At 48.5% G+C, this 17,599-nt stretch overlaps 1 protein-coding gene across 2 annotated transcripts in view; it reads right to left on the reverse strand.

The window, feature by feature from the left end:
* Positions 1-1,807: 1,807 nt before the first annotated feature.
* The window catches only part of LOC139009266 (acyl-coenzyme A synthetase ACSM1, mitochondrial-like), a 36,021-nt gene continuing 20,229 nt past the window's right edge, over positions 1,808-17,599 (reverse strand). For both annotated transcript variants that reach the window (XM_070413462.1, XM_070413463.1), the window contains exons 6-14: positions 14,932-15,091; positions 14,163-14,242; positions 11,775-11,898; positions 9,801-9,881; positions 9,211-9,312; positions 6,056-6,183; positions 4,975-5,074; positions 3,795-3,914; positions 1,808-2,143 (exon numbers count right to left, since the gene is read on the reverse strand). In XM_070413462.1, coding sequence (XP_070269563.1) covers positions 2,048-2,143; positions 3,795-3,914; positions 4,975-5,074; positions 6,056-6,183; positions 9,211-9,312; positions 9,801-9,881; positions 11,775-11,898; positions 14,163-14,242; positions 14,932-15,091 — 991 coding nt within the window. In that variant the 3' untranslated portion in view covers positions 1,808-2,047. The remainder of the gene's footprint in view (positions 2,144-3,794; positions 3,915-4,974; positions 5,075-6,055; positions 6,184-9,210; positions 9,313-9,800; positions 9,882-11,774; positions 11,899-14,162; positions 14,243-14,931; positions 15,092-17,599) is intronic.

Below are 17,599 nucleotides of genomic sequence, written 5' to 3' on the forward strand. Positions count from 1 at the left end.
TAAGTTGGTATTTGTTTTTTAATTTTATGTTTTCTTGTAAATTCATAAGTTAAGCTTTTTTTAACTATGTAAAAAATATATGCAATGTGTTTGCCAACAACATAAAATCCTTACTAGTTTTTGTATCAGATTTTTTCCCCTATAGCTTAACTGTAATATAATTTATGTGTAATAGCACCTTTTTCATGAATAAAGCTTGTTGATATTTGACATATGTATGCATCAAAGAAGCCATCAGCACATTAAGGTAGTAGTCACACCCGAAAGTGTTTTCCTGCTCCTTTTAAAAAATATATATTTTTATTGATTTCAGAGAGGAAGGGAGAGGGAGATAAAAACATCCATGATGAGAGAGAATCATTGATCAGCAGCCTCCTGCACATCCCCTACTGGGGAATGAACCTGAAACCTGGGCATGTGCCCTGACCAGGAAGCATGTGCCCTGACCAGGAATCAAACGCGGACTTCCTGGTTCCTAGGTTGATGCTCAACCACTGAGCCACACCAGCCGGGCAGTACCTTAATTCTTAATGTGTTGAATTAATATGACTCAGTATTTTGGAAGTGTTTGTTTTGTGCACGCGCGCGCGCGCGCGTGTGTGTGTGTGTGTGAATTTGCTGCCCCTTTGGATGTTCCTGATTGTATCTGTGTATTTGTGTTCCTCTTTATGTCTGTGTTCTGTTTCCAAGTATGTTTGTGCTGGTGTGTGTGTGTGTGTGTGTGTGTGTGTGCGCTCGCGCGCATGCCCTCTTCGGCTGTCTCAGGAGGCCCTGAGTGTTTGTATCTGTGTGTTTGTGTGTGTGTGTGTGTGTGCGCCCTCTGGGGCTGTCTCAGGCGGCCCTGAGTGTTTGTATCTGTGTGTTTCTGTATGTGTGTGTGTGTGTGTGTGTGTGTGTGTGTGAGTGTGTGTTCTCCTCAAGGTGCTGTTGCCCGTTCACAGTGTGAGTCTGTGTGAGCCTGGCCATGATCCCTGCACCTGAGTGCCCAGGTGGGCCTTGGGGTGTCTGTGTCTGGCTGTCTCTGTCTTGTGGTGTCTGTACATTTCCCCGTGAGTGTGTGTGTGTCTGTGCCCCCGGGCAAACAGCAGCTTTAGAGGGGATCTCCCTGAGAGTGACTCCCAGTGGTGAGGGAGAAGGAGACAATATGTGCTCCTTCCCCACCCCAGGCTGAGCCCCTTCTGCCCCTGCTGCTCCCAGCCTGTGATGTGCCCCTGGGGGTCTCATCCGAAGGTGGATGAAGTGAAGGGTCAGTTCATAGAACCCCATGCCCAGGTTTGGGGAGAAGGTAGGGAAGACTCTGATGGCAGAAAGAACTGAAAGAGTGTGGAGGGGGAGTTTATAGGGAGGACTCTGGGCCCTGGGAGAAGGGCTGGAAGACCCTGGATCCCTGGGAAGGAATGCGTGGGTGGGTGCAAATGGGGGAAAGCTGAGGGGTAAGACCTCTAGGCCCCTGGCCACCCTCTTTCTCCATCTCTGACAACACGGGGCACCTCTGGAGAAGTTGGGAGAGTCCTGTGGAACCCGGTCCCTGGAGAGCTGGTCACTCACTTGCCCACCCCGGGCCTAGGCTGGGACCCAGCTGAGGCAGGTGCCTGGGCTGCTTGGAGCATCACTCCCGGAACTCTGGGTCCTGGTCACCTACTGGACGTGCAGGGCCACCTGGGAACACTGGGGTGTGTGAGGGAGGCAACAGGAGCGAGAATCAGGCCCTGTGCTCTCTCCAGGGGGAGGGGGGAGAGCAAGGAGGGACCGCATTCAGCACAGGTTCATACACACGATGAAGGCACAATGCAGGATCACCCTGATATCGATGTCAGCACTTTATTATCTTCAGTCCCGATCTGAGCGCCCGCCTGGGCATCCAAAGGAACAAGAGCCTTGGAGGCAGGGTAGTAACCGATGTTCACTTAAAAGAACAGAAATGCGGGAATGCTGGCCGTCCTGGGCCCTTCCCCATCAGCCTCAACATCCCCCCTCGCCCCGCCATGTGGGGGCACAGAGGCAGCCAGGGGTCTGCCCAAGGTCACACCCAGAAGGGATGCTGAATTTACTGCCCTTGCATCTGACCAAACTCCTTTTCCCGAAGTTCACTCCTTTTGATCTTGCCGAGGACACTTTTGGGCAGCTCGGGGACAAACTCCACCTGGGTGAGGAGAAAGCAAACCATCCTGAGTCCTGCGGTCACTTCCTACCAGTCCCCACTCCCCCCTCCACCCTGCACATCCCCCAAACAGGCTGTAGCAGGTGGTGGCCTCATGTCAGGTCCTCCTCCTGACCCCCTGAACCTGGCTGCAGCCCTGTGACGTGCTCTGACCAATGAAATGTGGGGGAGTGTAGCGTGCCACCTCTCACAGGAGAGTCGGAACCTCTGAGCCTGGCCACCCTCTCTCTCCATCTCTGACAGCACCTGGCAGGTCCCTACGTGGTGGCTGCTTCTCTACCGGGTCCCAGGAGACCAGGGTGGGCATGTGGCGTGAGCATGGGAGCTGTCTTCCCTAGAATAAGCCACGTGGCTGTGGGGCTGACTGTTACTCACAGTAACATCTATCCCGTCCTAACTGGTACGCATCCCTGTTCTATCTCTAGGAGGCAGCAGAGCCTGACATTAAAAGCAAGAACGCTGCTGCTGTAAGAGACACATGGTTTGAGGTCCAGCTCTGTCTGTATTAACTCTATTCTCTGAGCCTCAATTTCAACTCCGTAAAATACTTGGTTAGACCATCTCAGGCTGCAGAGAGGATGAAATGAAATAATAATGCACATGAAGCATTGAATCCAGGGCCTGGCACATGAAGTAAATATTCAGTAATGGTAGGTAGCTACACAGCTTTACAATATGCACTGACTATAAACATTCAGACAAGGTAGGAAATGTTAACTGTTGGCATCCGTATCCTTTCAAACTTTGTTTTTAAACAAATACAATAGTGTTATGCTTATTCTCTCATAGCCTGCTTTTTGTCTTAACAATATATTGTGGTACCTTTATATTAAAAATAGAAAATCTACATCATTTAAAATTACAAGATAATATTACATTTCACAAATAATTTTATAACTTCTCTATTGGACAAATGCAGCCCTGGCCAGTGTTTCTCGGGGCTCGGAGCGTCGGCCCACACAACGAAGGGTCTCAGGTTTGATGTCAGGTTCAGGGCATGTACCCGGATTGCAGTTCCATCCCTGGCTCTAGTTAGGGTGTGTACAGGAGGCAGCCAATTGATGTGTCTCTCTACGTCAATGTTTCTCTCTCTCTCTCTTGTCCTCCCTCTCTCCCTTCATTCCACGCTCTTTAAAAATCAATGGGAAAAGTATCCTCATGTGAAGATTGACAATAAATAAATCTGTAAACAGAAAAACCAATGCAGTAGAATAAAAAGTATAAGAATGGACGGCATGTCTTAAGGATAAATATAATTTTGTTAACACTTGTTTGTTGTGTACATAAATAAGTATTGAGTGACAATATGGAATGTATTTCTTAGTATGAATCATGCTTAGGAATAGTTAGAAAGCTGCTGATTTGGATGTCTTTTTCAAATTTTGAAGGATGTTAAATAGCCTCCTTGGATAGCTTTGGGCACTGGTCTGATTTTTTTGCCCTCAGGGGAATGTGCAGCACGTTTTGGAATAGAGGTTCCATCCCACTCAGTTGGCTGCATCCACCCCTAAGCCGAATTGCTTGTTCTGCAGAGAAAAATGCTCGTTCTATGTGCGGTTTCAGCGTCTCCCGGCCACCTGACCAGACTTGGGGCAGCAGAGCAAGGAAGGGAGCGAGCATCGGCCCCACTCACCTTCCTCGGGTACTTGTACGGGGCTGTCACTGCCTTCACGTGCTCCTGCAGCTCCTTGGCGAGCTGGTCCGGGTCATGGGACAGAAACTGTGGGGTCAGGACAATGAAGGCCTTCACCACCTGCAACGCAGAACCAGAGCCCGGCCTCAGGGTGAGTGCCACCCAGTTGCCTGGTTTAAAAGTAAGTGTTAATGCAACGAATGGCAAAGCTGGCTGACACCTGAGCCTTTGGAAAAGGACAAGACAAGGTTCAAATCCAAATACTTCCAATTTCTCCTCTTTCCCTTGCAAAATCACTTAACCTCAAATTCCTTCTCTGTGACATGCGCAGAGTACAGGCTCATCCCATGTGGCTGAACATGGTGGCCTTATGTTCAGATTCCATGAGATGATGCACACAAAACATGCACCCAGTGTAACTTTATTATTCTCCCCAGCATCATTGTTTTCATCATCATTTTTACCACTAATGTATGTACACTTCTGTGCCTGGAACCTTGTGGGCATTTAATAATTGTTGGTAATTTATTGATCTTATTGTTTTTATTTTTTAAGTAGTTGTTGATTCTTTTTAAAAATACGTTTTTATTGATTTCAGAAAGGAAATGAGGGGGAGAGATAGTAGTATCAATGATGAGAGAGAATAATCAGTCTGCTTCTTCCCGTAGGCCCCCTACTGGGGATCTAGCCCCAAACCTGGCATGTGTCCTGACAGGAATCACACCTGGTTCCTGGGTCGACACTCAACCACTGAACCACACAGGCTGGGCTGCAGTTATTGCTTTTGTATTGTTATTTATGTTCCCATTTAATTGCACAGGCCTTGTACATAGTAGGTGCTCAATAAATCCAATGAATGCATTGGAAACAGAGTGCTCAGATTTCCATCCTGGCTCCAGCACAGTGCAATCCGGGCAAGTTATTGAACTTCTGTATGCTGTCTCTTTGTCTATTAAAAGGGTATAATAAGGAAGAGTCTCTAACTCAATAGGTTGTGGTGAGGGTTAAATGAGCCAGCTCACCCAGTATCTAGTCAGGATGTCACGGATGATGCCACAGTGCCTCCTGCTGCCCACACGGTGTAAGTGCGCCGCGCACACCAACTGCTCTGGAAGGTTCCCCTGCACCAGCCTTCCAGTGCCCACAGGCAGACCCCATGACCTCCTGTGCTGCTCCTCACCTGCCCTCGGATCGGGTCCGGGCTGCTCACCACAGCTGACTCAGCCACCGCTGGATGCTCAGCCAGGGCGCTCTCCACCTCTGCCGGCCCAATGCGGTACCTGCGGGACCAAGGGTTCCTGCTCTGGGTCTGAGCAGATGCCAGGGCTGGAGTGACCCAGGCCTCCAATCCCATGTTTGGGAGTCACAGCTCCCCTGGGCACAGAGGGCAACCTTCACGAGAGCCAGAAGTCTGTGAAAAGGCGCTGCAGTGGGACCAGGATGTGAAGACCTGGGCATTCCAGGCTCAGATGCTCCCAGGTCTCCCCTCACTGCATCTGGAGGGCGGGTGGGGGTGGAAGGCTGTCCTCCTGGGCTGTGGGCTTCCCAGCAGGACTCTTACTGTACTCTTGGGAGCCTCAGACTTGGTCTTAAATGTTTGGGTAAATTCTGTCCCACTACATCAGCATCTCATTTAGAAATTTAAAAAGTAAAACAAACTTAATTTCCCTGATGCATCTAAGGGAAGTTGTTACTTGTGTCACTTTTCCTCCATAAATCACCTAAGCGGTAGGGACAACAGGTGGGGAGCCACACTGCCTCGTTTCAAGTCTGGGCTTCTCCCTGCACTACCTTGGAAACTTTCAGCAACTTAGTTCACTGGTCAGTGACTCAGTGTCCTCGTCTGTAAAATAGGCACAATAATGGCATCTACTGGGTTAAACAAAGCACGGAGGAGTGTACTTTCACACAGTAAGTACTCCACAAGCTTAGCTGCTATTGTTGTTGTTCTGTGACATGTGTCCCATTAATTAGAGGAACACAGAGAATAATTTCCCCCAACCAATGGGGACAAATAAGGGCTCAAATAAGGCCTCCCTTCCCAATCTTATATCCCCTTTTTAAATTGCACAATATCTTCTGTGGTTGCACTTCTAGGCCTTCTTGACCTTTATTTTGATGTTGGGGGACATGCACAGATACCCCCGGCCAGGGCCCTGTAGGCATGGCTGCATCAGGAATAGGCTGAGGGTCCATCCCCAGTGCATGGAGGAATGGTGAAGCAAGCTAGAGCTGCCAGGCCCCAGGTCAGCCACACCTACCCAGAGGCATTGATGATGTCATCGTCCCTCCCCAGGAACCAGATGTAGCCCTCTTCGTCAATAGTTGCTTTGTCCCCAGTGTTGTAAAAGTCCCCACACTCCACTTTGGCTGTCTTCACTGGGTCATTCTGCAAAGAGAAGGGCGCTCTTGTTAAAGGCAGTGAGATTAAAGATGTTGAGCTGCAACCTGGGGCTCAGATCTGGGTTTGAATCCTGCTTCTCCCTCGACCAGGCACCTGTGCAAATTTTGTAAATCTCTCTGTGTCTATTTGCTTTAAGTGCAAACACTCAACGCATGCTACTGGTCAATTAATGCACAAAACACACTGACAATTGATATTAATATAACACAGTAGCTGAATAGACGAAAGGTGTCAATAAACATTTGCTAAATGAATTTTCTTCCCCAAGTGCTATCTCATCTCATCCTCAAAGAAAACTTGTGACTCTGGCCAGTGTGGCTCAGTTGGTTGAGTATCATCCCATGTACCAAAAGGTTGCTAGTTCACTTCCTGGTCAGGGCACATGCCCAGGTTGTTGGCTCAGTCCCTAGTATCGGCCGTGCAGGATCTAGCTGGTCATGTTTGATGAAATAATGGCAGACTTCTCTAACCTGGTGGAGGAAAAAGTCACATAAGTTCAGAAGGCACATAGAACCCCAAGTAGAAGAACCCAAACAGGCCTGTGCCCTGACATATCATAATTAAAATGCCAAAAATTGAAAACCAAGAGAGAATCTTAAAGGCAGCAAGAGGAAAGCAAACTGTTACCTACAAAGGAGTTCCCATAAGGCTGACACCTGACTTCACATCAGAAAATCTATAGGCCAGAGGGGAATGGTATGAAGTACTCAAGGTAATGGAAAGCAAGGATCTGAAACCAAGATCACTATACCCAGCAAGGCTATCATTCAAAATAGACGGTTAAATAAAGAGCTTCCCAGACAAAAAAAAAAAAAAAATGCCCAAAGGAGTACATCACCGCCAAACCAGCATTACAAGAAATGCGATAGGCACTGCTGTAATGAGAAGGAGAAACAGAGAGCGAAACCTACACATACAGAATTAAAATGGCAACAAATAAGTACCTATCAATAACCCTAAATGTAAATGGATTAAATGGTCTAATCAAAAGGGATAGGATAACTGAATGGATACAAAAATATGAGCCAACTATATACTGTCTATAAGATTCCCACCTCAGAACAAAAGACATACACAGGACGAGAGTGAAGGAATGAAAAGAAAGTTTTCCATGCAAATGCAAAGGAACAAAAAGCAGGAGTAGCAATACTCATATCCGAAAAAATAGAGTTAAAAATGAAGGCCATCACAAAAGACAACAAAGATCACTTTAGTACATAATACTAAAGCGATGGATCCAACAAGAAGATAGAACCCTGGTAAACATATATACACCCAATATAGGAGCACCTAAATATTTTCCAAAAGCTGCTAGAGGATTTTAATGGAGAGATTGACAACAATACAGTCATAGCAGGAGACTTTAACACCCTGATGACTTCACTGGATGGATCTTCCAGACAAAAACGTGACAAGGAAACAGTGACTCTAAAGGACACACTGGATCAGATGGATTTAACTGACATTTATAGAACATTTCACCTCAAAGCTGCAGAATATACATTCTACTCAAGTGCACATGGATCATTCACAAAGATAGACCACATGTTAGGACACAAAACAAGTCTCTACAAGTTCAAGAAGATTGAAATCATATCCAGCATCTTCTCAGATCACAGTGGAATGAAATTAGAAATCTACTACAGTAAAAGCCCCCCAACAACATTCAAACACATGGAGGCTCAATGGCATGTTATTAAACAAAGTATGGGTTACCAATGACATCAAGAAATCAGTAATAGCCCTAACCGGTTTGGCTCAGTGGATAGAGCGTTGGCCTGCAGACTGAAAGGTTCCAGGTACGATTCCTGTCAAGGGCATATACCCTGGTTGCGGGCACATCCCCAGTAGAAGGTATGCAGGAGGCAGCTGATCGATGTTTCTCTCTCATCGATGTTTCTAAATCTCTATCCCTCTCCCTTCCTCTCTATAAAAAATCAATAAAATGTATTTAAAAAATAAAGAATAAAGCCTTTCTGGAAACAAATGAAAATAAACACACGACTCAAAATCTCTGGGCCACAGCAAAAGCAGTCCTGAGAGGGAAGTTCATAGCACTACAGGCATACCTCAAAAAACAAGAAAAATTAACAATAAATTATTTAACCCTCCAACTTAAAGAACTACAACGTGGACAACAAGAAAAGCCCGGAGTAAGTAGAAGGAAGGAAATAATAAAGATTAGAGCAGAAGTTTATGACATTGAGACAAAAAAAAACTAATACAAAAAAATCAATGAAACCCAGAAGTGGTTCTTTGAAAAGATAAACAAAATCAAAGAATGGTTTAGCCAGCGTTTTTTACTGTTGGTTGATAGTATCACATGAGGAGCAGCGTCCCCTGGAGGCCAGAGTGATGACAACAGTGACTCCAAGAGAGAGACCCTCTGATGGCTGTTCTTTTGGAGAAAGGAGGTGGAATCTGAGATCAATTTCAGGTGTGCCCACCCTTCCATGGCCCATCTTGGAAGCTGAGAATTTCCTCTTAGTGGCCTCTACTACCCTGGGAGGGCTAGGGGTTATCTGGGCAGTTTCCTTAGAGCCCATCACAGGTTCTGAAATCCCTGGATTTCCCATTAGGCTTTGGGGCTGAAAGACATGGGTTTGAATCTTAGATCTGCCATTTATTTGACATGGGGAAACACATGACTCCTATGGTCTGCAGGTGGTTTCTCTGAGAAGTTGGGGAGGGGAGGCCTCAGGAAGCTCAGGACAGTGACTAGTTTTGTTCACACCCTGTTGGTAAATTGGATGATAGCATGTGAACCCAGCCGAAGCCGCATTCTTAATCAGCAGCCCCAATTCTGATGATCCCGAAGCCAGGCTTCTCTACCCCATCAGTGCCACATGGGTTAGGAGGGGAAAGTCTATGAGCTTTGGGTGAACTGGACCTGGCTTCACTGAACTGGATCAAATAATGGAGATGGGAGGAGTCTCAGGATGCAGAGTTGAGTCCCCTCCCTCTCGCTGCAGGGGTGCCAGGGACAGGGAGTGGCAGGCGGGGCGCCCTCACCTCATACAACATGAACAGGCCGATGGGCTTGGTGGGCTTGATCCTGATGCCAAGGTTGCCCTCAGTGTTGGGCGGCAGGATGTTGCCCTCGTCGTCGATGACCTGGAGCAAGAGGTCTGTGAGTCCCCCTGCAGGGCTCCCAGCACCCTGCCCACCCAAGCTCTGCCTGGCTTATGCGTGTGACACCAGTGGGGACCATGGGGAGGTCCCTGGCAGAAAACAGAATGAAGCTGTCAAGTCTTTGAAATCAGCAAGTCATGGGTGTGTTTGTTTCCTGTATGTGGACGTCACATGTGTCTTCAAGCTACAAAACAGGGTCAGGACAAGCTAAAAGCCCCGGCGGGTGGACAGAGCTGCTGGCGCTCCTCCAGGTCCCATGTGCCACGGCTGTGTGTGCGGCCTCGGCTGGCACTGTGAGCTGCACTGGGGCCCACAGTACTGAAACCTCCCAGGAAATCAGAGGGAACTAGGAGGAGAGGAGGAAGGACACCTCGGGCAGGGGGCACGGCTGCTTCTGCCACCTGGTGTCACACGGGGTCCGATCCCAGCTGAGCCCTCAGTGCTCCCTGGACCCGCCTTTAGCACCAAACCTGGACATCGAAGGGTGGGATGGCTTTCCCCATGGACCCGGGCTTGACCTGTGATCCCCGGAGGGTGGCACATGTGAATCCCTGTGCACAAAAGGAAGAGAATACCAGTGGTCAACGGGTCCAGGCAGATCACAGAGCAGCAAGAATCCTACACAGCACCCCTGCTCACAGGGGTCACGGGTCGCTGCTCATAGAGCCTGTGGGGAGCTGGGAGCTCTGCATCCTGGGCCACAGGGTCCCGTGGGGGAGGCCAAGAAAGGAGCCAAGGCCTGAGCTCAGGGCTGTGGGCGGGTTGTGGGCGGGGGAGTGCCCACTGCACACCAGGCTTGTGTCCATTTGACCAACACTTACTCAAGACTGAAGCTGACAGGATCTCTGCCCCATCTGCCCTTGGGGCTGCGCTGGAATCACTTAGGTTGCTCCTCTGCCACCACTCCCACCCCATTGCCCTCCTGGTGACCTCTGCCTCCTTCCTGGTTCTCTGAAGCTACCATCTGTCCTAGAGTGAAGCCTTCACAGTCAGAAGATGAGGTGATGCCCTGGGTCTCCTCTGTCAGAGGGGCCGGGCCGGCACCCCCTCTCAGAGCCTGGGGGGCGGGAGCTGCACAGGCCGCACCCAGGAGCTCACCTGCTCCTCAGTGAAACCAGCCAGACTCAGGCCCCAGGAGAAGGCCTGGGTGATCCTCCTTCGGTGGTATTTCCCCGCATTTCTGTTGTCGCCAACAGGGCATTATACTGACTTTTGTGGGTGTTTCCCTCCATAGAAAACAAGCGTCTGAGCATGGAGACAGCCCCTTTGGCTCTGCACCCCTAACACCTGGTGCACGACCCCCACATCAGTGAGGACAGCAGGCCGGCCCTGGGGGAAGTGCAGGCTGGGCACAGCCCGGGGGCCAGCACACCCCTTCCCCTCCCCTCGCCACCACCCTGTGTCGGCATTCTGTTCCCATTTTAGAGGTGGGGAAGCAGAGCTTCTGGCAGGGCCCACCTATGCCTATGGGCTTGAAGCTGCCATGGGCGATGCTCAGAGGAACTGACACCTGAGCTCCTGGGAGAGGAAGGCCTCCCTCTCCAAGCTGCTACTCACACTTCAGGACCCGGAATCGCCCACAGGTGAGCGAGCGGGTTGCAAGTGCTTTTGGGAAATGAGGCTCCGGGCAGCGAGGAGGGAGTATTCTGTGGCTTCAAGCAGTTGATGCCAAGGGACTGGGGTTGTGGGTGTAGCGTGTGCTTCTCTGTTCAAAAGTGAACTGGCAGCCATGCAAGGTCAGGCCTCGAGCCCTCACATTTCTCAGGCCTGGAAGCAGACCGCTTAACTGACTAAAATAAGACATTATTTTTTGCAAAAAATAACAACACACTGTCATACAGATATGTGAATCAGGACAAAGAGAGACTGCCCTACGCATCAGGGGGTTGAAGATGCCAGCACAGCAGACTGCATGGCCTGCCCACTGTGTGCTCAGTGATAGCCTTGGGGGTCACAGTGTGTGTGTGTGTGTGTGTGTGTGTGTGTGATGCCTGAGCTCCCTCCTCCCCTCCTGCTCGCGCCCCACAACCAAACGTGTGTGCTGTCCTCATACACACCCACAGATGAGCTTCCGGGCCCAACTCCGCCTGGCCCTGTGGCTGCTGCTCTAGGGAGGGAGGGTGATGTGGGCAGGACTCGCAGGTGGCACCTCCGTGAGGCAGGAGGTGCCTCCATTGCTCCTCCCGGTTCCCCTGATCCCAGGGACCCAGCCCCTGTCCTCAGATGCCTTTGGAAGGTTTTGTCCAATAGTTGTCAGCACACTGAGGCCTGGACAAGTCAAAGACTGTGTGTGAATTGTTTCTCTGCAAACATTTGGGGCCAATCAGCCTGGAACCCCAGAGCCGCCCTCTGCTGGCTGTGGGGACAGTGGGGCTGGTGCACAGGGTCTGGCAGATTCAGCTCCTCTGCTGGGCTGGGTGGCCCAGAGGGGCCCGTCCACCTACCGTTTCCGACTGTCCGTAGACCTGGTGGACCAGAAGGCCTGTCCGTTGTCTCCACTTCTCTTGCTCCTCGGGCAGCACGGCCTCCCCGCCAGCAGCACAGTGCTCCAGAGTGGGGAACCTGAGGCTTGGGGGAGACAAGGTGTCCACAGAGCTTCAGAGCAGACATCTTGTTCTCCCTCTCCCCCACCCCCACACCTCTCCTGGGACACAGAGTCAGGAGTGGTTGACAGGGGGCTGGTTTCATGAGGGGTGTCTTCCTCATTCATTTGGAGCTTTCGCCAAAATAGGTAAAATTAGCAGAGTCTCCACTGTTGTCTTTAGTGATGCCCTGACTGGATTTTTACTGGGTTTGGACCAAGTTCATCATCTGAGGAATGTTGCAAAGAGTGGCTGTCATATGAGCTTTGAAATACAGATCGAAGCAGACTCCAAGGGCATGCTGGGATGGAGGCTAAGTGAATAAAAGCAAGTTGTATTTCAGAGTTAGCTTTGTAAGGGTACTTGTTCAACTCCTTGACATTTTAACTCTGTGCCTAAAAGTTATTCGGTCTGATTTTTGAAGCAGCCATTTGCATTTTAGAGTCTCTAAAATATACATAAGTGCCCATTAGGTTCAAAGACAAGATTGCAGTTTAGCTCAAAATTAATCTATAAACACGGGGAAATACAAAATAAAACTATAGCAAAATAACACTACATCCATCAGATTGGTAAAAATTAAAGACTCTGACAAGAACAAATGTCAAAGATGTGGAACAAGGGAATCCTGCCTCCCTGCTGGTGGGCGCACACGGTGATTGGATACTTTGGAAAATGGGTGGTAGGATGCGGTGTCACTTGACTCAGCAATTTCTCCTAGAAAGACCCCACACAAATGAGTGCTGATGTGCACAGGGTGAGTGTGCAAGAACAGTGCGAGTCATCAGCAGCCCTCGAATGCAAACCACCCAGATGTCCATTAGTGGTAGAGCAGATTGATAAAAATGTCGACTTTTTAATAAATGGGATATTATATAGCAATAAACGTTAGCTACAGCAACATGATGCAACATGGGCACATCTTAGAAATATAACGTTGTAAAAAGAAGCCAGACATTACAGAATAATATGATTACAATGCTCACAAGCAAGTAAAAGAGACTAATATTTCCTTAGGAGGTAAACTACAAGGGAGAGAGGGGGAGAAAAACACACACGAATGAGAGAACACCATAAAAGTCAAGACAGTGAGTTCCTTTAAGGAGTTGGAGAGGTCTGAGTAGGTCACTGGGGGCTGGCGATGTTCTCTTATTGTGATTTGAATGAGTGGTTACATATTGGTTTAATTTTCAACAATTTCTTAATCTACAAATTTATGTCTTTTATATTTTTCTGTATGTTTGTTATTTCACAATAAAAAAGGATAAAAGAGGAAAAAAGGCCACAATGATGCAAGACTCACTGTTTCATTTGGATCTGAGTCCTGCTTAATTAACTAATTAGACTGGCTGATATTATCGCCACCAGCATTTCACACACACACACACACACACACACCCCCACACACACACACCAGCTCTCACTGTCCTCAAAGAACCAGAGTTAGAACAGTCAGACTGTTACCATTCTTGGCTGGTGATTGAAAGAAACAGAGCCAGGGGACAGGCTGACAGTGTTGAGCACAGGCAGCTGGAAGCAGAGGCCTGTTTGCTTCACCAGGAAGCTCCAGTTTCACACCCAAGAAATGGCAGCACAGTCCCCCCAAGGGGATTAACACCCTTCCTTCCCTCTGGGTTGGGATTGTGTGTGGGAGGCGGAGGGGGAAGTTAGGAACTGCCCAGTGAAGTCAAAATGGCACAGGGGGAGGTGTGGGACCACAGAGGCTGTCAGTCTAACCTGGGAAAAGATCGTTGGCCAGGGGTGGGCCCAGTGCGTGCACCTGGAATCTTGGGAAGTTAGTCGGTTGTTTTGAAAAAGCTCCTGGTTGAGACCCGGGGAGTAATGCTGTCTCTCTTGCCTGGGACCCCACTGGCCCAATTTGTTCCTGTCCCCTCCCGCCCAGGAGCAAAGGACCATGCAGGTCTGGAGGCCACCTGGGCTGGGGGAGAGACTTCCAGGCCCAAAGGATCATGAAGCAGAAACTCCGGGCATTGGCCTTTGTGTTGGCTGTTGAAGAGGAGACTGGACTTTTTCCAGGGCAGGGCCCAGAGAGATGGGCATTGGGAAGCCGGGAGGAGAACTCTATTGATGTTACCTAACAAATAAACCACACTGCACATCAATCCTTACAATTCTTTCCTCCCAACCCCGTGGAAGAGCCTGTTCCCCAACAACAACAAGACCACAGTGAAATAGAATCCTTAAAATCCTACCCAAAGATTGTGAACACAACAGGCCACGTCTACATACCTGCCAAAATTCTGCTGCAGAATCATTCGATATACAGAGGGCGCAGCAAAGTACTGGGTGATGGGGTATTTAAAGAGTGTCTACAAAGTAAGCAGAGAAAAATTTTATTTTTATGGTTAAGATGAAAAATACTGGCCAATTATTACCATTCTTTTGTTGTTGGTGGTGGTAACTCTATTTTTTTAAATTATTACCCTTTTAATTCTGATCTCCCTTCTAGGAGAGCACATTTGTTCATGATGTGCTCATGACAATAACAGCAACTGCTACCAGTTCCTGAGTGTTTTCAGGTGCAGCCCTCAGGGCTAAGCACTTTATATATTTTGCCTGTATTATCTCATTATTCCCAACAATTTTATGAGGTAGTAATTATTAAAACTCCCATCTTACAGGTGAGGAGACTGAGCTCAGAGAGGTAAGGTTACCACTAACAAATGTTAAAGGTGTGAAAAGGAACTAGAACCATCCTATTCCAAGGGCTCTGGTTTTAAACACTTCAATAAAATCACACACACGCACACCAGCTACCCAGCCCTGGAGGAGCTAGGAGACCTGAGATTGTCCTGGTTGCTTTAATTTCTCAAAATGTGTATTCTGGGAGTCTCACTGACTGATTCAGAGCCTCACATTTGAGACACCCAGAGCCCAGGTTCTATCACCCTAATGGGCTTCTTTGTTACACACACTATTCTTAGCAGGGGCCAGCTTTTGAGCCTGAAGCATGGGTTTCTCCAGGAGTTTGTTAACACTGAGAGATTAGTCCTCTTACCTCCACAATGACCTTAGGGTCAAACTGGGGCAGATGGTGGATGAAGACTGTAGACCCTGCTGTCCATGGTTCAAACAGGGTCCCCACGGAAGCCACAATCCAGCCTGGATCTGACAGGCACCACAGGACATCAGAGGCCTTCAGCTGCAGTAATTTCCTGCTGACTCCAAAATACAGTGGCCTCAGCTTTATAACCACAGCTGCATTCCTGGTCAAGGCACATGCCCAAGTTGTGGGCACAATCTCCAATCATTGATATTTCTATCTCTTTTTCCCTCTCCTTTCCTCTCTGAAACCAATCTATACTAATAAAAGGGTAATATGCTAATTAGGCCAGAAGTCCTTCTGAACAAAGCCATGGTGGTGGGGCCAAGGCTGAGGGGGTTATAGGTGATCAGGCTCTCAGGGGAGAGCATTTAAGAGAATCAGGTGACAGGGGAGAGTAGTTAGGGCGTTCAGCCTGGCAGGGGAGAGCAGTTAGGGATCAGGCTGGCAGGCAGGCAAGTGGTTAGGAGCCAACCGTCCCGGATTGTGAGAGGGATGTCTGACTGCCGGTTTAGGCCTGATCCCGGCAGTGGGACATCCTCCGAGGGGTCCCAGATTGGAGAGGGTGCAGGCTGAGCTGAGGGATACCTCCCCGACCCCGTGCACAAATTTCATGCACCGGGCCTCTAGTTAAATATAATTTTAAAATGTGCAAGTTCAGTCCTGCACTGTCATTCATTAAAAAAATAATAAAAAATAATAATAATCAATGGGGGGTGGTGGTGGTGGATATCCTCCGGTGAGGATTAACAAAAAAATTAAAATAACAGAAAAAGCTGGTAGATGGAAAATTGAATCCAGTGGCTACTCAGCTAGGTCTGAAGCATTTCTCCACCCTACTCTTACTGTTTCTGAGGGACCTCTGTGTGTGCAACTCCTTTGGAAAAACTCAACTCACCCATGAGGAGCTATGGCTTTGAAGAGCTCTTCTATTAGTAGGGAGGCGCCTGGAGAGCCATTCACACTCCCTGTTCCCATCTCTCTGAGGGCTGTGGCACACCCACAGGAAATTACAAGCTGGGGCCTTCTGTTCTGAGCTTCAGACCCAACTGCCCACGGAGCATCTCTTCTGGGACGTCTCTTGGGCATCTCACACCCAGGGCATCCTAATCTCTCCTGCCTCCTGGGACTCATTCTTCTCCAGGGCTCTCTGTGTTTCAGTGACTGTCATTACTGTGCAAGCTCCAAACCTGGGAGTCCACCTTGACTCTCCAGCCCCTCCTCCCTCCCACATTAGCCAGCACACCCTCCCATTCTGGCTCCTAAAATCTCAGCCTTCTTAACTTCCTTCGCGTCCCCAGCACTTTGTCCAGGCCACCACCATCTTGCGCCTAAATTATTCTAAGACCCTCTAACAGGTCTTTCTAAATCTATTCTTTTTCCAAGCCATTCTCCACCCTGCAGCCACAGTGATCTTTTCAAAATACAAATTGGATTAGGTCTCTCCCTTGTTAACAACCTTTCAATGCCGTCCAGTGTTTTCCCAATAAGCTCAATCTCTGCACCAAAGTCCCCACGACCCTGTGTGTTCTGGGCCCCACTCACTTTCTCAGCTCCTCCCATCTGTGCCCGGACACCTGCAGCAGCAGCTCTTCTCAAATCTCTGTAGTTCTATGAGTGCTACTTTTTAAAAATATTTTTTTATTGATTTCAGAGAGGAAGAGACAGGGAAAGAGAGATAGAAACATCAATGGTGAAGAGAATCATTGATTGACTGCCTCCTGCATGCCCTACTCCAGGGATGGATCTCGAAACCTGGGCACATGCCCTGATCTGGCATTGAGCCATCACCTCCTGGTTCATAGGCCAATGCTCAATCACTGATCCACGCCAGCTGGGCTATGAACACTACCTTTTATATCTTTGTGTCTTTGCTTGTGTTATTCTGACCTCACAGAAAACTCTCCCCTTCTTTCCACCCCCATTCCTCCAAGGTTTTGTTGATCAAGTAATATCATTAGCACAGATACCCAGTGTCCAAAAGACACCTTCTCTGCCCCTTGCTCTGCTTTATAAGGTACAAAATACATAGAACTTTGCCAGGGCTGACCAGCAGACCCTGGGAGATGGATGGACAGATTACTTTGACACACGTTTCTGTGAGAGAGAAGACTAAGGGTCTTGTTTGGCTTTAGGAACCCAAACAGCCCCGATTACCTTCCCTGTTAGCCTTTTATTGTAACAACAGCTTGAACTAAATTTAACCTCTAGATACAATCAGCAGGGTAAAAGGCTTCTTCAAGGTCGGGTCTTAAAGACTAAACATAGAGATTCCAACAAAACACCCAGGAGATCGGACTTTTTTGGAAAGGTCAAGGTAGGGGCTGCCTCCTTTGGGAAGGTCCCCCCAGATGCCCCCGATCTTTTGGAGAATCCTCCTTACAGACTTGCCAACCAAGGCCCATACTTCCCCACAGAACTTGGTTTGGTCTGAATATTACTAGTTGGGGAGGAGGAAGTAGGAGGGAAAAGATGTTTAGTTTAAAATTGATTACATGGTTAACCTAAGGCTATGTCTTCAGCCTCTACAATTATTTATTTTAGGTTAAAGGCAGTGGCTTGGTTCCAGGTATTACTTCCCTCTAATGGCTCATGACTGGTAAACTCCACCTCTGTATCTGTA

This window comes from Myotis yumanensis, unplaced genomic scaffold, assembly GCF_028538775.1.
Source record: "Myotis yumanensis isolate MYYU_CA2020_CCGP unplaced genomic scaffold, mMyoYum1.0.hap1 SCAF_4, whole genome shotgun sequence".
NCBI classification, from domain to species: Eukaryota; Metazoa; Chordata; class Mammalia; order Chiroptera; family Vespertilionidae; genus Myotis; species Myotis yumanensis.